This window comes from Corapipo altera, unplaced genomic scaffold (assembly GCF_003945725.1).
Source record: "Corapipo altera isolate COAL_440 unplaced genomic scaffold, ASM394572v1 22, whole genome shotgun sequence".
NCBI classification, from domain to species: Eukaryota; Metazoa; Chordata; class Aves; order Passeriformes; family Pipridae; genus Corapipo; species Corapipo altera.
Window position 1 is genome coordinate 5,511,454 of NW_020884886.1, and position 22,409 is coordinate 5,533,862.

The 22,409-nt window shown below is 37.0% G+C and overlaps 1 protein-coding gene across 1 annotated transcript in view; it reads right to left on the minus strand.

Moving 5' to 3' along the window:
• Nucleotides 1-5,893: 5,893 nt before the first annotated feature.
• Nucleotides 5,894-22,409, minus strand: part of BOD1L1 (biorientation of chromosomes in cell division 1 like 1) — a 46,178-nt gene continuing 29,662 nt past the window's right edge. Inside the window, exons 14-26 of the mRNA XM_027642599.1 lie at nucleotides 20,941-20,984; nucleotides 19,936-20,023; nucleotides 18,788-18,864; nucleotides 18,050-18,134; nucleotides 17,310-17,383; nucleotides 16,009-16,084; nucleotides 15,894-15,928; nucleotides 13,935-13,980; nucleotides 10,909-10,943; nucleotides 10,710-10,794; nucleotides 10,115-10,268; nucleotides 8,341-8,484; nucleotides 5,894-7,268 (exon numbers count right to left, since the gene is read on the minus strand). Coding sequence (XP_027498400.1) covers nucleotides 7,160-7,268; nucleotides 8,341-8,484; nucleotides 10,115-10,268; nucleotides 10,710-10,794; nucleotides 10,909-10,943; nucleotides 13,935-13,980; nucleotides 15,894-15,928; nucleotides 16,009-16,084; nucleotides 17,310-17,383; nucleotides 18,050-18,134; nucleotides 18,788-18,864; nucleotides 19,936-20,023; nucleotides 20,941-20,984 — 1,052 coding nt within the window. The 3' untranslated portion in view covers nucleotides 5,894-7,159. The remainder of the gene's footprint in view (nucleotides 7,269-8,340; nucleotides 8,485-10,114; nucleotides 10,269-10,709; nucleotides 10,795-10,908; nucleotides 10,944-13,934; nucleotides 13,981-15,893; nucleotides 15,929-16,008; nucleotides 16,085-17,309; nucleotides 17,384-18,049; nucleotides 18,135-18,787; nucleotides 18,865-19,935; nucleotides 20,024-20,940; nucleotides 20,985-22,409) is intronic.

The window sequence follows — 22,409 nt, forward strand, 5'->3', positions numbered from 1 at the left end:
ACTGTTTTTCACCTGTTTCCCACCTAGTTGAAGATGTCCCTTCTCATTGTCAACCTCTAAAGGTCCTCCCTTCCAACCCAAACTACAATTCTCTGATTCTATGAAAACTGAGCTGCCCTGGCCTAGACCGAATCTCTAGAAAGCAGCAAGGGAAGAATTTCCACAATACTGAGGCCACAGAGAAACAAGAGGCCTGTGATTATAAAAGGATTTACATTAATAATAATTAATATTGTGATATCTTTCGTGGAGGTCGATATCCATTGGGTGTCACACCACATCAGCAGGAATCCTTCATGGTGCACGGGGAAGCAATGAGGCCAACCAGGTGACTGGTGAAATGTCTGAGCTGGACAAACAAGCCTTCAAAGTCTGTTTAACACCTAACTTGGGGTGGAAGGGGATGGCTTCTCCTGTTCAGAAGCCACAGACATGAAGTCTACCTTGAAATTAAAAGCCTAAACATTCCTTTTTGACAAATATGGAATGAGGTGGTGGTACATGTATGCCCCTAACATCCATTTCCTCAATATGCTATGGAGTGGAACAGTCATCTGTAATGTGGACAGTGAGACCTGGTCCCTTGCTTCTGCTTCAGCAAGTAGGGCATGGCATGGGATATGAAATATCCTAACAGAAGAGAAAGTAGTACCCACCTTTGGATACTGCACAGCCTCACCTTCCTGTGTGTGTTTAAGTCCCCCCATGCTCTAACCACAGCATAAAATAAGCCTTCTTCCTTTGTGTCTTTGGAAAAAAGGCTAACAAGGTTCCATCCTTGGTGAAACCTAAGCAGATAGATATCATCCTCCAGCACCACATATTTGGTCTTGAGGAGCTAATCCTAGATGTTTCCTACAGGTCAGTGCTGTCAACTTCCAGGACAGCTTTGTGGATTCCATCTGAGGAGCTAAGCTTTGGTGCTTCATTTGGATTCCTAACTTCTTCAGGGAGCCAACTGGCTTAAATTCAGATGTTTCAACATTGGACCCAGTTTGAACTTTAAGCACAAACTCAACATTTATATCAGTTTTAGAAACGGGGCTCCAGTTTCTAAAGGACCTTGAAAAATCTTATCCCCTATCAGAATTTAAAGCATCCCTCTAGGGATGCTTTAGGGAGGAGCTGTAACACCCTTTCAAATCATTCCACTGTTAAACCACCTTAACAGCTGAGAAGTGACATAGCATATTATAATTAGTTTAAATTTGTCTGGCTTCAGCTTTTGAAAGCTGCATGATCTCTTCTTGGTACATGGTAGATGGTAAGGATCCCTGAACAGTTGGATAATCCATCCTTCTTGCAAGAAGCCTCCTTGTTTTGTCACTAGAAAAGATAAACTCCACAAATTACTTCACTGTCCATTTATACACCAATAACTTGATACAGAGGTACCATAAATGAACAGGAGAGCTAATGGTGCACCTGGATGATCAACATAAGGGCACTCAAATCCATGGTACAAGGGCAGGGTGATTTCACAGCCCCTCTCTGCCACATAGCCATCTTCTTTTTGCAGGCAGCAATATTTGCACAGCTCTATCAGCAGTTGGTTTAGTAAAATTACCACATTAAAAACTAATCTGCAGTTTTGTTTTGTAGAGGTAATGTCAAGACTCGTGGTTCAGCAGTCAACTCAGCATTGGCACGAAGAAAGGCACTGGCCAAGGGGTAGAAGAGGGAAGGTGAAAAGTGCCTTGCAGTCACAGCTTGACCATGAAACTCCACCCTAAGCTAATTAATTGCACAATCAGTGCCAAAAATCTATTCCTGCCCTACTAAGTTATGGCCATTTCAAACCATATTTTTCTTCCCCGGTTTTTGGCAAGAGTGCTATGTTCCTAGCTTTAAATACAGCTATCTAGGGACTTCCAGAGAGACATTTATTTTTATTATGTTTTTCTTTTGGACTTTATTCACAAAGTCAGCAAGGATAAGAACTAAAAAGCTGAGATTTGAAAGAGGAAGGGGGTTTAAATCAGAAATACCCTTTCAATTTTAGTGAAACATCAGAATCTTGAAACAAAGACTAGAATGTGTCTACATTTGAGTTTCCGTGGTGCATAAACTTTTGTGTTTTAGTAGAAAAAAACCCACCCAGTTTGAAACAGGCTCCAGATTTTTGAGAAGCTGATGGAAGTAATGAAGTGTGATGTACATAGCGGGGACAAGGAATATACTGGAAGAAGCGAGCACAGTATCTTTAAGAAGCTGCCAAGACCTGCAGAAGGCTGACATGGGCAATTTCCTCTGAATGAAGCTACAAGCAAATGAAGCAGATGGAAGGCTGTTGAAATTGAAGGTATGAGTCTTCTGAGCTATAGACAAAATGAACAAGCAGGCAGTGTTGAGAATAGCAGAGTTATCAAGAGTTTGGAGTAGGTGTGTACTGTCTGAATGTTCACATTACAATGTTCAAACTGAAAATTTTAATGGGAAGAGAACAAAAATATACCGGCTACATTCACTCTTTAAACAGGTAGCTTTAAGGAAATAAAATGCTGCTTTGGAAGTCACTCTGCATCCCAGCTTCAGAGCAGCAACTCTCTTCAGAGCAGTGACTCTCAGCATCACAGAGGTACCACTACCTTTTTCAAAAACAAGACAGTGACAAAAGTCTATGGTGGGAAATGATCTTTTCCTAACGCAAAACTTGATACAGGTATCAGACTTTGGCCACTTTTAGTGCAGACATCTAAGCTGGTGTTGGACTTGCATCACAGTGGACACCTGTTCATTTATGACCAGGAGCACTTGCTGCTCTTAGTTGCCAAGTTTTATGGGACAAATTTTTTCTGAGTTTCTGGACAGATGGAGGCAGCTCACAACAGTGAGCAGCCTCTGAGGAATTGAGGCCAGAGGTTGTCCTGTACAGGATGGTCTCAGAACATAGGTTGAGAGAAAAGAAACAGTAGATTCATGTTTGGGACGGATGTCAGAGATTAACCCCTGCCTCTCCCAACTGAGAACTAGATGTGTTACTAGAGAAGCTGTTGGAATAGAAAACTGAGGCATTCAGACATCTGCCAGCATCAGCAAAAACCTGCCCCAACTGCTGAGCGCCCCTACTGACTTTGGATCAGGTTCTAGAGGGAAATTTCACCAGTTGCAAGAGTTACAAGCTTGCCAGACCCCATCAAAAAGTGAAAACTGCAAATGAACTTTCACTGGTGACTCTTTAGCTGGTTTCAAAAAACACCAATATGATGAAAAACAACTGAACAAAATCCATTTCTGTGATTTAAAAATCTATATAGTACATAACCCCATAGTATTTTAGGTTGGTAACAGTAAAGACATGTAAATAGCCTTATTCAAGTAGAATGCACTAGAAATATAAAGACATACTGAGAGCTAGCCAAGAGTCAGCTGGTAACAGGTAAGCAGGACTCAAGTTCCTGTTCTGTAAAACTCAGCAGGGGGGACTTCAACTCTGTCTCTCCTGAACTGCTTTCAGGACATTCTGTTGCATCACGGTGCAGGACAGAATTTTTTTCCTGACCTCTCTAAATTTGCACGGGCTAGGAAAGTATCAGTGCTTTACACATGTATCAAGATTCAAGTTGGAGTAGGAGCCTAACTTCCAAACAAGAGGAATGTGCGTGACTGTGGGGAGAGACAGTGGAGTATTCCCACATATCCTCCTCCCCTCCCCTTCTTGAAATTGTCTTTGATGGGCCACATAATTTGTCCTAAGATAAGAACACCAGGTGGGAATTGCAGGAGGAACTGTCTGGATGCTCACAAAATAAATGCATTCTAGAGACCAGGGAGCTGTGATGATGGTAACTGACTTTGGTACACCTGGGCTGCAAAAGGGTAGAAAATGCTGCCAGAGATGGGTGTCCTGGTTCCAGCCAGGACAGGGTTAATTTTTTGCAGTAGCCTTGAGGGGGCATGGTTACGACCCAGAGGTTATTCTATACCACCTCAAATCCTTGCCAGAGCACAGGGAAAGGGACTCCAGTCTGGGGAGAAGGGGCTCTTGCTGGTCATGGCATACATCAAACCTGAATATAGGGAACAATCCCTTCTGGATGTGTGCACAGGTAAAAGCACTAAGATCCAGTCACACATGGAAATCAAATCCTAAAGTAGCTCCCATAGGTGCTTTGTCACTTCGCCATTGTGCATTGGGCAAGGACAAAGACTGTAAATGTGTACGTTTCTAGCTGGACCTGCTTACATTATAATTGTTTAGACCTGCTGATCTTATACACTGCATTGGCATTATTTACATACCGTCTTTGCAATAAATTTAATCATCATCATCCACATAACCAGCATCGTACTTCTCATGCCTGATCGAGAGTCTTCTCTCTACTACTCTGCCACAATGTGACTCCTGCTGCATCCAAGGGAAGAACAATTCTCTCCCTCCCTGTTTTCTGCTCAGAAAGGACTTTGGGAGACAGAAGGTATGAAAGACCTGAAAACTGTAAACATTCACTCATAGAATCATTAAGGTTGGAAAAGATCTCCAAGATCATTGAGTCCAACCTTTGACCAACCACCACATGAACTAAATCATCAAGGTATTTCTGGAGTGCTTCCTGCAACGGTGACTCCACCACCTCCCTGGGCAGCCCATTCCAATGTCTAACACTTTCAGAAAAGGAATTCTTCCCAACATCCAGACTGAACCTCCCAAGTTATGCTTAACTACAGTAGACAACTACTGTCCCTGTAAAGTATAATAGTAATTTAGATGACACTTTGAAACTACTTGTAATTTGAGACTACTGAACAAACAAACAAAAACTCCAAATAGGGATTGACAGTGATTGTGGCCTGGCAGAAATGTCTATTTTGCTCATAAGGAAGAAGCTGCCAGTGAGTAAAACACGTGTAAGCTGAAAGTTTGTGGAACTGGCAGTTTTTACCCTCCCTTTAAGGAAAAGTGGCTCTCCCGCTGAAAGATAATTCCTTTAATGCCTTCATACTATGGAATAACTTAATGAGATACACTGCCTAAACAAGATGATCCTAAGTGTTATCCATCACTAAGGGGAAGGACAGTAGAAGATCTTCCAGGAGCTTAGCTTAAAGAAGCTGGCACTGATCTTCAGAGCTGTATTTCTCTACTGAAATCATTAGACAACAGCCAGTCAAAAGGATGTGCCACAAAACACACAAGTGCTTTGTCAATCACTATAATCCATCAGAAGAGCTGTGCCTGTGAAATAGGCAAACACAAACTGTACCACAGCAGGACAGGTACTACCAGCAGAGAGAATAAATCATAACAACATATAGGGTGCAATGGGGGGCTTCCTTAGGAACCTCCTGAGCAATCTCAGTACTGAATTCAGTGTAAGGAAACAAATGAAACAGATGCAGGGAAGGACTCCAAATCCCATCTACAAGACAGTAGATGCACCCTTTGAAAAACAAGCAGCTCTTGTTGAGCCTCAAAGAACAAAGGCTGAGATGAAATCTACAGCTTTGGTCTATGCAGGGGGTGAAGGGACAGAAAAACAGGAAAAAAAGAAAATATTCAACTTATCCTACAACTGCACACAAAAAAGAGTATACACATTAGTATCAGTAATATACAGGAATGTATCAAGCAGTATGTTAACAAGGTATGTATTAGTATGGCAGCAGAGTTAAGGTAGAAAGCAACAGGAGTTATTTTTCAGAGCAAAGATATTTTCTTTTTAGACTAATTTGCTTAGAAAAATATTATGTGAGCACTTTTACAGTGTGCTAAGCCAGGTAAACATGTTCCCTTACCGTTTATATACCTAAAATATAAGCACCTGTAAACATTTTTTAAAGACACTAACCAGGTAAAACTTATAGATATGACTCCAACCACACGCATTTGTAAAAACAAGTTCCAGAGCAAAACAATCAAAGGAAAATAAAATATGGCAACTCAGGTTTTTGGCAAACATTTTATAATTTTTATATAAAAATCTCAGTAAGAAACCTAGCAGAATATCTGACAGAAACATCTGCCTTACAACAAGTTCAAAAAAACCTCACAAAAAAAAGAGAAATAAAGAAAAAAAAAGTAAAATTCCAACCCCCAAAATATTTTTTAATTATAAACCAGAATATCAACAAAACACTTAAAATAATCTCAGATTGTTTGGCAATTCATCACATCATAACAAGAGACACATTTGATCATATGAAAAGTTTAACTTTATATACAACTTCACTTGAACATTTGCTCTTACCAGAGTTAATATACATTAAAAAAAGATTCTGGCAATAATACCAGGTTCTGTTTTTAATACCTGTGTATAAAATGTAACATAAAATGCTGAAGCTCTATAGTTAGGAGAAGTGACATTTGATTTCAATGGGTCCCTCTTTGTTGAAAAAGACAAATACTGAAAGAACAGTTGTTTAGTTGCAAAATAAAACTGTTTCATTTTAGGGTGGTGTTGGCTGTGAATAAATCTAACCTAATACTATTTACTTCTTGAGGTCGGTAGTAAATTTACAAGTGAAAATATAATCTAGTTAGATTACATTTTAAATTTCATACTTTGTCACAAATGCAAACAGAAAGGAACCAAGTCCCCTTCACTATGCTAAACTACTTTAACGCATGCAAGAAAAATACTTTACCAACTGTCTGAGCATATTTTAGAGAACTTCAGACTTTAGACAGTCCTGGGGGAGCAGAGGGGAAGTTTCCTACTGACATCTGCATAGAATGTAAAATATATAATTAAAAAACCCTAAGGTATATACTAAAGTTTACAGACCAATGCTTTCCATAGAATAAATAAAATGTCCATCATCGATTAGATTCATACACAGAGTAAAATACAACCTATTTTTACAAGTTTATGTACAAAGTGTATTAGTAGGCACATGTGTGCCTTATGGGTTGGAAGCATTTGCATTAGCATGTCACATTGGGAAACTCCAACTTTCCAAGTCAGTGATAAAATATATAACTACTTTGTTTTTCATTCAGATACAAAGTAAACTTATTTTTCATCTGAAATAAATGTACATAATATTCTGTATAAACAATAGTTTATAAAGCTGTTTAAAATGTAACTTAAAAGTACTGCATTGTTTAACTCAGAGCTCTGAAACAAGCACGTGCAAATCCCTTTGCTTTAAAAAAAATAGAAGCACAGATGTTTTTCTTCCTTTTTACTTTTTCAGGAAGAGTACTAGCTGGTAGAGATTATCGTTTTGCTTTCTTTACTGGTGTTTCCTCTGTTTTCTGCTGGCCTTTTCTCCGTACCACTGTTGGGCTGTCCTCCCTTTTACGCTTTGCAGACTGCGCCTTTAACCTGAAAGGCATTATTAATAATTATTTTAACAATGGTAGGGTCTGTAAAACAAAAGGAGTGGTCAGGTACAATTCTCTTTAGAGGACTACACTAAATTGTCTATCTCTGATGAATTACAAGAATATATTATTTAAAAATACTACTAACACACTCACATGCTCCCATCACATCTTAACAGGACACCGTGTACTAATAATTCTGTATTTTGAAGAGTGCTCCATATGCAGAATTTGGGGGCTAGAACTCTCCTTCCTTCTCTTCTTTGGAAAGATTTGTGGGTTATAACAGAATATAATGGACTACATTACCTTGTACCCTGTCTCACAAAGACAGAATAGCGGCAACAGCAGCTCAAGTCTTGCATACACAAGAGGGAGTAAAGGGCAGAGATCACATACCCTTACCTCTATTTAAGCATACATCTATAAGCTCACCATATTTCAGATGCAACTGGCTTAAACTCTTGGCCATTCTAACAATTCAAAGAACTGAACATGAGGTGAACTGTGACGGCCCATCAGTGCACGATACACGTGTCTCGGTTCAGTCTGAAGATACTGCCACATCTCACAGAGGATGACTGATACATCTGGCATATAACACATTAAAAAGTGTACCAGGAAAGGAGGGAAAGGGAGATATACTCAAAATTTGATATGAGGACTCTCAGAGTTTCTCCTCTTTTTATCAGCTAAACTTAGAAAGACTTTTTTAAGCATTAGAATCATGTCATTATATTTGGCTTTAACTTGAACTATCGATGTTCTTTTCCCCCACCTGGGAATCAACGGTTGAAGTTAAAATACTGAATAACACCATTTTCAGATTCTCCCAGATTTCAGGTTTCTGAGGATGTAAAGAAAAAAATCTAGCCTTCCAAATGTTAAAGAAAGGAAGAAAAAATAAAAACATGATCAGGAGAAAATCCTTTAAAAGCTGTTATATATCACAAGAGAACAGAACAAAACTAGACTGCTGTTCAGATTTTGAAACAGTGTATTACATATAAGGAAGGATCAATGTAGTGGCTTCCAAAACAAATACTTGAAGTGGATTCAACTTTAATACTTACTGTGTCAATGGAGGAGATTTATTAATTTTTGTATCACTTGGAGATCTTTTTTTAGTTGCTAGTTTCTGTCGTTTTCTAGGAGAAACTGAACTTGGACTGCTGCCTTTAGAAGTTGCACGTGTGGTTGGCTTGCTGGGCTGTTTTCTGTAATACAAAAGAATGATGAATGCGTATATAACAAGATACTTTTACCAAGTCACTTTCTTCTTGCATTCCAAGTGCAGCAAATTAAGACTACACAGCATTTGCAACTAGTATATAAAAGTTGCCAAAAGGAACAGTGAAAAAACCGTATTTGCTGCTTCAAGACAAACTTCAATGCCAAGCTGTGTATTTTCAAATGGCTACTTTACTGTCAATATTTAGCATTTAACTAAATAAAAATACTCATTCCAAGTCTGCAATAATTTTGGTACATAAGTGTCCATGTTTAAAAAAGCAACTTGTTATGAATTCACTCATATGAGCTTTGGTATCAATTACTTCAGAAACATGAAAAACTTGTTACTGGTCACTAACTTCATAGTTTGGAAAACAGGTTACTTAAGTCAGAGAAACTGTTAATCCAGCAATGCTGAAAATGAAGCATCATCCCCTTCTACAGAATTATTCCCAAATGCTGCTTATAAAATGCAGACTGTATATAGCACCTTAAGGTAGAGATGCTTTGTTACAATTGGAGCTAGAAAGGCAGCACTGGAAAACTGAGATACAAACCCAAATCTATAAAAAGTAGATGTTTCCACAAGCAATTAGAATAAAACCACTAATATCTAAACCTTTATTACAATTTTAGAGTTAACAATTATGTGAGACTAACAGAAGTCCCTCTGCCTTTACCAAAACAAAACTATTGTTTACTAAGTGGTAAACGTTCTGAGTTTTTATTTAAATGAAAATCACATAACTGCTTTCTGATTCAGCTCTGAAATTATCAGTTCAAGAGCATACTGCGAACTGTGCTTCAAATAAGGCCCAAGGGTTAACATATAATATAACATATAATATCTTTATGACTGAAGTAAATCTGGTCAATTTAAAGAAATCTCACACTAACATAAAAAAAAAGCCTGGACTCCAATTCTGTTCTGGATGGCAGCAACATAAATCAGAACTTTCCAAAGCTGCTTTCTTTCACTGTTTCCCCAATAAAATCAAGAGGATAAACTCTGCTAGAATTCCGTTTGCCTACAAAAAGGCAGACCTGTGTTAAGGGAGATGAGAACAGCTTAATAAAAGAGTTCTTGCTACCACACCAGTCTTTTACAGTAAGATTGCTCTCCAATCCTGCAGATAACCACACTAGAAATTAAATCCTCCAGCACTGCAGATTCATGTATTTAAAAACCAGAAACTTACATGGATAATCATATTTTCACATTGTTCCAACTCCAAATACTAAACGGTGAATTGCAGAGTCAAGTCAGAGGTCCCATTTTTACCTATCAGAACTAAGTGTCCTTAGACTCAGCTTCTGAGGCATCACTTATGATGAAGACTGCCAACAGGACCAATTCTTACTTTCTTACATACTCAAGTATGCCTTTATGAGATCCTAACAGTTTCCCCCCACCCTTCACCTTTTGTCTCTTCATCCCTAGGAAAGCTGTACTAGAATTAGACTCATAATTATTTGGGAAGCTCTCATCAATTTAAAGCACATAAACAAAAAAAAAGACAAAAAAAGGAAGTAACAATCTTCCCTGAAACAAATCCCACAACAACTAAGACCAATGCAGAAAAAAGCTTGCTACTGGTGTCTCTACGCAGTTACCTTTGAGCCTCTAATCTTGTGGCTGATCTAGTTGTGGCCCTGGAATGTGCATCATCATCTTCCTCACCATCTTCTTCCTCAGCTTCCTCTTGCTCTTTTAGTTCATCTTCAGAAGACGTTAATTTCCGACGTTTTTTCTCTGGTTCCAGTGTTTCTGTCCATGTAAAAGTTTACACATGTGCTATAATTTTCCAAAAGCCCTCCAAAACGACATGAACACTTAACTTAGAAAAGGTATTCTAGTCACAAATCCCATTTTCAGTAATTTTCCATTTCCTTTATGCTTGAACATTTTTAATTCACACTTGTTTGACTTAATCTTGCTAACACATTCACCATAGTTTACTTACACAGCTCATAGCCAGTATTCATAGAAAATTCATGAGGCTTTACAGAAGCATCTGGGATGTAGCAATTCTGACATGAGATTACAGCAATTTACACATATTTACATAATATTTACACTAGCTGTAACTCAATGATTTTTCCTCAAGAAAGGAAAATTGAATAAAGCTTATCTTGTTGCTATTAGTAAACAGAAAGGCACAGTAATATCTTCTCATTCTTATGGAGTAGCACAGTTTCATGCTTTTACCAGTTTCCTCTGACTGAACCAGAGAACGTCTGGACTTTCTTCCCCTTTTACGCACAGCCATTTCTGCCTTCTCAGCTTCATCTTCCTGAAAAAACAAAATGGAAGCAAGTAAATCAAGAACAATTCACTTTACACAGAAGACAGACATTTTTCGTTACATACAGCTTATAGATTTACAAATTAAAATGGTTGCACTTACATTTGTTGTTTCTTTCTTATCGGATACATCTGTACCTAAAAAAAAGGAAAGAAAAAACCTTAATCCTGAACTTCAAATCTTTCACCCATCAACTTGAAGGGTGTTCTTTCATACTCTGTCAACTTTGCATAAACATCACAGAAGATCAGAAAACATTTTAAGTCTCTTTTCAATTTAGAATATGGCTTTCTTGTATTTTGTTATATACAAAGACTGGGACAATGATTAATTTTTTTTTTAAGTACTAAGGCTTTATATGACTGACAGTATTTATTGCTTTGTTGCATATGTTGTTTTGTTTTCAAGGAAAAGCAAAAGTTACTCACTCCCTTTTAATTACTGTCAACTAATGACAGAATCACAGAAAAATTTAGCTTGGAAAGGGCTTCCAGAGGTCATCTAGTCCAACCTCCTGTTCAAAGCACGGCTAAATTAATCGATCTGATCAAGATCTTATTCAGTCCAATTCTGAAAGTCTCCAAGTACATGGTTCCTCCATGTGTTCTAGGCAATCTGTTCTAGTGCTTAACTGTGCCCATGGTGAGGCACCAAGATGACTGTAGCTCAAAAAGACACTATTTAAAACCTGTCTAATACCTAGTATGCAAATTACATGACTCTCTTCTGAAGTACTTCTTACTTCCAAATCAGTAATTTTTGCTGACTGGCCTGTGCATGTTAAAACACATCTATAACTCTACAGCTCATGTCTCAACCCAGTCTGTGTCTGTGGTTACCATTTCTACCATGACTAACTCTATATCCCCATATCACCATTGGTGAATCAGAGCTCAAATCAGTCCAGCACTTTAATTACCTAGGCAGCCTCATCTCCTCGGATGGTAAGATTGACGGAGAGATAGACAACAGGTTAGCAAAGGCATACAGTGCCTTTGGAAAGCTCCACAAAAGAGTTTGGAGAAATAAACACTTGAAGAAAAGTACAAAGATAAGTGTTTACAAAGCCATTGTGCTGTCTACTGTTTTATATGGATCTGAATCATGGGTCATCTACTGCCAACACCTGCGACTCCTAGAACGTTTCCATCAGCGCTGTCTCTGTACATCCTAAACATCCACTGGTCAGATTATGTGACCAATACATCTGTTCTAGAACAAGCAGCAGTCACAAGTATTGAGGCCATGCTGATGAGAACACAGCTGCGCTGGGCAGGGCACGTCTCAAGGATGAAGGACCACTGCCTCCCTAAGATCTTGCTTTATGGTGAACTTGCCACTGGCTGCTGCAAGAGAGGAGCCATAAAGAGGAGATACAAGGACTCCCTGAAACAACATTTGAATCTTGGCCATATTGATCATCATAACTGGTCTACTCTGGCCTCCAATCAGGAGGTCTGGAGACACACCATCTATAACGCTGCTGTTTCCTTTGAGAACGCACGCAGGATCACTCTCCAAGAGAAAAGACAACGCAGAAAGAATCATGTCTTGCAGAATATACCATCTAAGGAGTCTTTCTGCTGTGCCTTTTGCAACCGGATGTGTCTTATCTCGTATTGGCCTATTTAGCCACCAACGCACTTGTAACAAATGTGAGTAGAGCCCTCCCCAAATCTTCATTCATGAAGCCTGGCCATGATGACTTAGTTTCAAGTTCAGTGTCTGTGCTATGGAAGAATGCTGCCCTCAGAAAACAGATGTCTCAACTTCATCTGCTGTATTGACCAAAAAGAAACTCTCTGCATCCCACTCCATATGCGAGTCTGTTCGTGCCACGAACACCCAGAAATCACCAGATTGAGTGAACTGCATAGAGGGATTCTACTTTGCTTTCTCTTCACTGCCAGGGGTTTTCAAATCCTTTTGTCACATGAATGCTAAGAGGATGAAAAGTTTAACAGTGTATTTCATCTACTTTAAACACTCTTTTTAACATCGTTGTGACATTAACAGCCTTTTACCTGGAAAATGGAATTAAGCTTTAATTACACAGTCAAGTGACTGTCCTTGTCAATAAAATGCAAACCAGAATGTAGTTTGACTCCTTTGTCACATTCTTTTTTTTTTTTTCTTCGTGTTGATAAAAGCCAAGTACCACACAACCAGCTAACCCTTCAGAGACAATTCTGAAGCAAATGGATTAAAGTTGACATTGTAACAAATGTGGAGAAAATAGGAAACAGTTCATATGTGCAGTGCAGTCAGATTAATATCTCTGTAGAAACAAACTTTTGGAAACTCTAGAAGATTTGTTTTGAAGATTTGTTTTCCAGGTTTGTTGCATGTTTGTTTATATTTCTTTACAAACCACTTTTTAACCTGCCTTTCAGGTTCATCTGCTTCCTGCCATGGGTTTTAAAGTCTGTTTTATGAATGGTCGTAATTAAAATGATATGTTTAAACAGCCAGTGCAGTTCAGACTCTATACACAAGAAAAATTAGGAAAGCAATAGCAAAGTATTTCACTTAATTTGATTTTAGTCTGAAGCACCAAAAGTACATTTCTCAGTCAAGCTACACAATCATCTTCTAAAGATCTTACAGCAGCTGTGAAAGGGGAAAGAAATATCCCCTTGAGATACCACTAAGCTCTTTAGACACATATCCACAGATAGGTCAATTAACCGAACAAAATTTAAAATTTTAAGAGTTAATGTAGTGCGATTAATAGTCACTGTATGGAAGAAAACCAGTAGAAATGGAAAACAGTCACTAAGAACCAGTCTGACGGGGTACCTACCTTCCTCTGAAGCTCTGCCATGTGGCCAACCACACAAATTAGTTATTAGGTGTATTCTGCTATGCAACAATCAGCACTTAACAGTGCTGTTGCATCTTTGAATTAAGTTCTTATCAAACTGCTCTTTTTCAAAATTAAAAACTTGGTAGCAATTAGGAACAAGTCTTCAATTCATCTGTTTACTCAGATGTTTTTGTTAATGAATAACACTGACTGCCAGAGATGATGTTTAGGAAGGACACATGCGATTTCTTTTTCTTGAAAACCCACCTCTGTTTCTTCTATCTTTTGTTTTTATATGGTAAAGTAGATACAACTTTCTTACCTATCTGAGGTGTTTTCCCTCTACTTGCAAAGGTACAAAACTGCAGCTGAAAATAAAAAAAAAAAGTGGGTTTCTTAATCTAAAGAAAACCAGAAATATCCAGCATTGTATTACATAACCACAGAAACTTGCTTACATGCATTGTAGAACTTATCTGTCAATCTAGAAAACATGAACACTCTAATGAGCATCACAAAGTTTGTACCAAGTTTAACATAGGATACATTTTTCCATTTCTGATAAAAATCAGAAACAAGCCAAGTCAGCCCATAAAGAAATAACAGCAGTTTCAGTAACCTAATTGACACTAAAGTCATTGCAATAAAAGACACAAAAGGTAAAAGCCCTTTCAGTCAAATACATTTCTGAAAATTTAACTATCAACAACACAAAAAAGTTTAGTACAGTCACTTGACGTAATCACATAAACAGATTTACAGAATTACAAATCACCAGAATTTTTAATTTACTCAGAATGCAACAAAGCTAAGTACAATTACACAATCTCCTATGATGAGTGTCCAAAAAATCATATTCTTTCATCACTGAACAACTCCACTAGGATGCCTATGCTTCCTTTGAAGTAGCACCATGTTCCCAAAGCAGCCCTGAGGAAACTGTCACGCACAGGTAGTATCTCACCTTACAGAACCCTCATCTCAGATGGGGGCAGGTAATGCTCCTCCCAGAGCCAGCCTGTAACTGACTGACACCAATCACTCATCACTAAGAGGTACAGGACCTTTACAATAGTTGAACCAGAACAAGATGGTTCTGTTCCAGTACTGAGGCTGCCAAGTTACATTTATTTCTGAGTGTGATTTTAAAATTAGTTTTAATTCTTAACTGAACAAAAAAACCCCCAAAAAACAACCAAACAAAATCCAATCCAAAACATCAGAACAGAAAACCCAAATACCACCCCCCACACCAGTTCAAATTATATTTCATTAAATTAATATTCGGGGGGAAAAATCAATTAGGAAACATTAGGAATTTTGAAACAAAACTCCAGTAGACCTGTAGAAGGGACAGGACTCAAAGGGCTGCCTGAAATGCTGTGAGGAAAGAGCAAGTAGGGACAAGAACTCCTGCTATCCATATCTGAGGTGAATTTCCAAGATTTCTGACAGCCATGCCAGCCGGTGCCTCACCAGGCAAGTAGGCAGAAAACACATATTCCAACAGACCTTCACTTTTAAAATCATCCCTTTTCTACAACATAACGTTGATTCTGATATACAAGATTTCCCAAGGGAGGAGCCTTCCACTAGAATAAATCCAACTACTTGTACTCCACAAATATGCCTGATCTGTTACTACCCTGTGTTGTAATCCAACTGGATTGCAGAAACAATACCAACAGAACACTCTCTTAGCAATGAATGTACTTCAAAGGGTTAAGAAATTAAACTAAGACATGTTTCATGAGCTCTTAAGTTACCAACCCGCATGTCTCAAGCTCTTGAATGAACTGTAATGTTGCAATACAGGTAATACAACTGCTTTACATAATATTTTATTTTACAGCTATTAAGAGATACTATGAGTTACTTTTATGATACATTCATTAGAGGAAAAAAAAATTCAAGTTTTTGAAACAAAGTCACCCTCGCTCTTCAGGACAAAATTAACTCTCAGTACAAATTAAAAGACATGTGTGCACACAATCAAAATTTCACCCTGCCCACAGGTATATATTGCCAGCTAGTGTAACAGTTGAGATTTTTACTAAGTGAACTAAGTTTGAAGCTGATAGGTTATTTGCTACATTCAGACTTTTTACTTAAAAGGTTCAGTTGTATTAGGAGATACTATTAATAGTCTTTGTTTGCTTAGACTGAACTCAATGATCAAGTTTCCCATAAGATGTTTCTGAAATGCTGCTAACTATTAAACAGATAAATGGCTTTTGAATTACCATGTTTAAATGCACCCAAACAAAATAAAGGCACTTACATTCCCAGTGCTCATATCAGCTTTTGACTCCCCACCTGAGGGAAGAAATATGAGTTCAGAACTTGAATGTCACTATTTTCCTTGTTTTTCCACACAGGTATTATGAACTACTTACCACCAGGTTGTACTGCTTCAAGAGGGTATTTACGAGGCCGTCCCCTTTTCCTTTTCACTATTACAGGCTGATTTTCCTATTAAAAGTAAAGGAAAAACATATTTTAGTTACTGAAAGTGACATTTAGCATTTGAGTAATACAATGCAAAGACTGCTGATAACCAAATTCATAATGTGATAGTGGCAGAAGTACTGACTGTCAGTTAAAAAATACAGATGAGGCAGGTTTCACAGGAAGAGACACAGCTCCCAATTATGCAAAATTCTCTGTGGCTGAGCTCAGGTACAAAGTATGCCTGAAAATGCAGCACCTTCTTCTCCCTTCCCCACAATGGTCTCACAAATGCTGCTGCCTTACCCTATACAAGAGCTCCAACCTTTGTATCTTGTCAGTCCTGTTCCCCAGTGCCACACAGCATAGGCTACATCCTATAACAGTTAAGCAGGTGCTATCAAACAGCTAATATCCCAGTTATCCAAATACACAGATTGCTGATATTCTCTGTATAAACAGGGTCTTTAGCAAAAAAGGGCCCCTTATTTTGAAGTTTGAGCTTTGAAAGACAACTTTAAATAATAAATATGGTCAGATGTTCAGACTGCAAAATCCCCAATAACAGACTTTCTCCTGTTTACGAGGAAAGAAGATTAAATGCCTCATTCAGCATTTACTGAAGTCTAGCAGTATCTCCCCCAGAAGGGTTCTTAGTGACTCAAGCCTTGAGTGAACAAAGAAAAATATATTCTTTTAGTTTTTTTCCACTTCCAAATCTGAGGCAAAATGATGAAACCCAATGCCTTTATGAGATCACCATCAATTTTCACCTCTAGGGTTCAGACATTTGTCTACAACCACCACTGCAGATTACCACAAGTATATGTCTAAGTGATAATGTATAGAGTTTTAAAATTGCTAAAAGATAATATTTTTGTAAAGCCAAGTCATATTTGTTAGTGACTAAACTGTCCACATCAATTACAAGATTTTCAGAGAACATGATCACTATACAATACAACTCTACAGAATTGCTTTTTAGACAATTTGTAAGTACTATTAAGTGTATGAAGGGAGTTACTCCCACTTCAATAATCAGCCACTGATGCTTTATAGTCTGTGAGTTTATACTTTGTGACAAAGCACCACACGAGTCTTTGGTACTTTAGAGTACCAAACAAATTTCCACAACTATTTCTATAGGTGAAGTCATAGTTAAATTTTGTTGACAGCAATATTAAAAAGTACTTATTTTCAGTGTGAACTTGCACTATCTCAGTTAGTTAACATGAATAAAACCACTCACCTCTGGAGAATTTTCATTTAGTTCTACACAGTGCTTTTTATTTTCAGACATTTCTTCTTCAATGATAAATTCATCTTCACACATGTAAAAAAAAAAAAATTGTATACCTTTGCTTTATTAGGCAAAGAAGGCAAAGAAAAAGGTACAAGCCACAACCTCTGCACTGAAAACATGATTTCATTCTCTAGCCTAAAATTCTCTAAAAACATCCATCAGATGTTAATACTGTGGATATACCACCTTTTATTATTTATTTTAGTGCAATTCATAAGTCAACTACAACAGTGCAATTTGCATGCTCTTTCCTAGTTGGTTTCTCTACAGAAACAAACAGGATTGATGATGGTGAATATATAATAATTTTTACATGAAAGGACACCTCTTGCTTGTGGTCAAAGCTAGGAGAAATTCTTGTCACATAATCCTGACTGTGCTATTTTTCCATCTACCTGTTTTTTTCAAGTTTATTTCCACTTAGCTTTCCTACCCAAGGTAAATACTGAAGCAATAATGGAGCAAATGGGTGACAGCACAGCAGAAACATCATAACTTCTCTCACCATTAAAGAACTAAGATTAATGCATTACTTGATAGCAGTAATAGAATAGACATCAACTAGAGAATATATGCAAGTTTTTGCTGGGATCAAGTTCATAATTTTTCTCAAAATCATTCAAATGAAAATAAATTAGCCTTTAGTATGGGTTCAGAAAATCTACCATAGTGGGCAGTTTCATTACCTTTTTCTTCTGCAGTACCTTTAGGAGGTGTACACATCACATCAACTTCTTTGGACACTTCTGCTGTATCACCTGAAATAACGTCCTACATTATTTTGAAACAAGAAAGAAAAGAGAATCTTACTACAAATTAAAGATCAGTCAGTTACTTACACTAAAAAACCACCACAGTCCAATACATGAGTATTGTACTCATCAAGATTCTGCAATGTCTCTAAAACACTTTGGTGCTGAGAAGCTTCATCAGAAATCAGTGTGTAAGCCAGTCTCAAAAATTTTCCATGTACTCCTAAAAAGAATATCGATTTTGTCCTGAATTCCTGTTTTTACTTAGTAGGAATCAGTGCAAACCCAGAACTCAGGTGAAGTCCAATACCCTCTTGAGGATCTCAGATCAGTATGACCATGTAGGTGCTGAACTGACTGGACAGTTGGGATCCAGCAAAGTTCCACACTACCCTAAGCTCCTAACTATTGTGCAAATCAGCCCACTACACCTTGAAGAGATACAACAGAGACTCCTGCCTTTTTCTTTTCTTTTTTTTTTTTTTTTAAATTGTCTCCTCCTTGAAAAAGTAACATTCTCTAGTCAGTTTCTATTCAAGACAACGCAAAAGTAGTTCAGAGTTAATAATGAAAACATCCCCCAAAATAAACTCCTATAGAAATAAAGACTTAGATTTTAATCTTATTTACATTGTAGTTGCAGAACATTAACAAAAAAGTTCTTGAAAATACCTTTGTGTTATCAGGTTTTGTTTTGGAACACTGACTTTGTTCATCTTTTTTTACATCCTGAGCAATCAGCTGGTTGCCTGCAAAACCAAGTAATAATTGAAGTGTTAAAAAAATGTCTTCCGCATTTGTCATATTTTCATGCTGCTTTTATATCAGTTCATCATTACTGAGTTTCAAAAGTCTCAAAAGTATCATCTTAAAAACACAGGAACAGAAGTTATTCTAACCACTCTTCGAAAAAGAAGACAAAACAATTCCAAAAGAGAATTCCATGTTTCTTGTATGTTACAGGTGTGGTTTGCTTTGTTTGTTTGTTTTTAAAGATAAGCTCAAAATTGAAATTTGACAGGTACCACCTCAAGAAACAGAATGTCAACTTTAACTTCAACTCACCCAGAGACAGAGAAAGCAGTTAATGCTATGTGGGACACTAATGAATACATGACTTCTAATTACTCACTTAATCAAATCAAAATTCTTAGATGAAGAATAAAAACTGTTATAAAATAATACTAATAATTTTACTAACTTTTTTTTTCCTAAATTGTTCTGATGGTGAAAAGACAAAAGCAGTTAAGGTCAGAGCTTAAACAGATATTACACAGTCAGTCTCAATTACTATGTCAGCAAAATGTGTAATTTATTTCTAAGTTAACTTAATCTAAATTTAACTTAAAAATGTTTATGCCATTCAACGGACTGAATTCCTTCTCACTTTTTGCTTCTAGACAAATAGAAGGTTACACTAAAACTTAGTTCTTTCCAACCTAAGAGAAGGAAGAATCCAGCCCCAAAGTCCACTCAACGTTTAGATTTTCCTCTAATGATCAGCTTCCTTCCCTGTGTTTTATTTTAGAAGGATAAAATTAATAATTATTTTAAAGACTATACAAAAATTTTTGTTCACTTACAATTGAAAAAGTTATAATATTCTTCTGTGCAGTAATTAAATTTGTTATAATATGTTTTTCAAATATAGTAAGTGTAATACTAAAAAGCTGTTTTGGGAGGATAAATTGCTTTGCAGTTTGCAATGCCCTATATTCCATTCTTTCCTCCAAAATACCATTTTATGGCCTAATGGCAATAGAACTTTGTTTTGCAGCAGAGAAGCTCTGCACAAATTCGTGTAGTTCTGCAACACTTACATCTTTCTTTACCCGTTGTTTCTGAAGATTTACATTGTATTCCTCTAGCTCTATGTTCTTCAGTTATCTGGGTATCCACGTTTTCCACCTACACATAAAACACAAAAAAGGATTAACTCCTTACCTTCTTTTAACTTTATAAGCTTTTATAAAGTTTATAAACACAGACTGGAGAAACTTTTTCCTTCATGTTACTTTCAAGTACAACATGCATTAAAATGGAAAATAGCAGTTTACAAAAGGAATTTATTCCTAGAGCTCAAGTAACATTACTTCTACAGAATGGCACCATGAAAGAATTTCTTACTTGTAGTGTTTTCAGAATTTGATCAATATTTTTACAGAAAAAAAGGCTCAGAATTAATTAAGCACCCTACTAAGCGTTTTAAAAGCAGTTTATCACAGCAAATCACGCAAAATATTTCTGGATTCAAAAGGACACTCTCCTACATGCAGGAACAATAGAAGTATCTCACTAGCACCAAAAATGTGGCCAATCAGCATTACAATACAGTACTAAATAAATTTACTACTCAAGTTTAAGAAACCACAAACACATTTTCAGCTTCCTAGCTGCGTTAAATGTCTTGTTTCTGCTCCATAAGAAACTTTGCAACTTTCCCAGTTATCCCTTTTATATTTATGAGTTCCTCCGAAATCACAGCGGACTGCATTAAAACAGCATGTTTCTAGTCGTGATCAAAAGCTCCAAGAATAATCCCTACTTTTTTCCCCCCTCTATTCTCATGGAGGGCAAGCAAGCTTATCTTTTCTGCCAGTTAACAGTCTTGAAATAGTCATAGACTGTGGAGCAACAATACAAGATTTATTTACTGGCAGATTTGAAAGAATAATTAGACATCAACCTACACAGCTGCACAGTCTCAATATACATAGCATATACAAAAATATTATTTCCCTTTAGAGAATATTTAATGTAAATAGAAGTAAATGCAAGTATGAAGAAAGCAGCACAGAGAATAAATTTAAGAAACAAGAACTTACATGAGAAGTTTCTCTTTCTAAAGCAATATTCCTCTGCAGCAAATCTATTAAAAAATAATTACAACACAATCAGAAAAGCCAATCAAGAGCAAAGCATCACAGTATCCTCTACTTCACTCTCTGAAAGGATTCCAGAGAACCTGAAACTATATAAAGCTTACTTTCAATATTGGAAATAAGAGACATCCAATCATCTTCTCTTTAACAAATACACAAACAAAACAAAACAAGAGTATGGATTTCTAAAGCACAGGATAACTGAGAATCACTTTATGACTGAAATACAGGTCATCAAGGGGCTTTCATCTTTGAAATGTATGGTGACTTTGACATTTCAAATATAGTTCTATCATTTGAATGAATCAGAATTTCATCCATCAGAACCTCAGATGCTGGATCATGGGATGAAGTAAAACATGATCGAAACTATGCTCTAACATGCTTCCAGAGAACTAAAGTTTGCATAATTGTACTAGTGAGACCTGTAGCTGATTGAGTGCACATAAGGAAATTGTCTGATTGCTAGACTATAACTCTGACAAAGTAGAGCCTTAGCCTTCCATATCACAAAAATGGGGAAAATAATTATAAAGAGAATCATAAAGAAGCTGCTCTATCGAGCGTTCGTAAAATCTGATTCATAAAAGCACTGAATTAATATTCTAATTAAAAAAAGCTGCTAAAGTATTCCAAGCAGCTTTCCTTTCAGCTGCAGTAAGAACATAAACCTATAATCCAATAAAAAACTCTTTTTTACATACAGTTTTATACAATTTGTAGCTTATTTCTTCCATCTACGTGTTTTAGCAACAATTCTTCCACAGCTATACTGCTGAGTTGCACATCCTTCAATTTTTAAAGCAGTGTCAAATGAAGAGCTAGTTCCTACCCACTCAAACAGCAATGATTTGTTTACATTCCAAAGAATCTTGGACTACTAAACTACTGTGTCTGCTGTTCATACTCCTGACAGGACACACATTTGTCTTTTAAACAACTTCCTTTTACGTACGTTGAGCTGTATGTATATATGCATGCGTATATACATATAAGAGAGATTACTGTGGAGAAGAAAAAGAAAAAAACTCTGTACCAAGAGCTACAAAGCATTATTCTTCAGTCTGTGTCATATCCAACATGATTTACACAACAAATGGATTTTTGTTAAACATTTTACAAGAAACAAGATTATCACAGCTAGTTCAATCTGCACATTTTAAATCTTAAGTACTGTCTGTCTGGGAGACTGAGTGATGGAAAGTGGCACAGTATTACAGGCACTTCAAGAAACCTCAGAGTACAGAAAAACTGGTTCAAATTTTAGATTTGCTGTCCTGAAGTCCCCAGTCTTTTAACCCATTCTCAGGTTTACATTTTCTTTCTTGTGAATAGAGCATGTCTCTTATCACCCAGATGAATAGACACCACCATGAAACCAGGTATGTGAATCTGACCTACTCTGAGAGTAA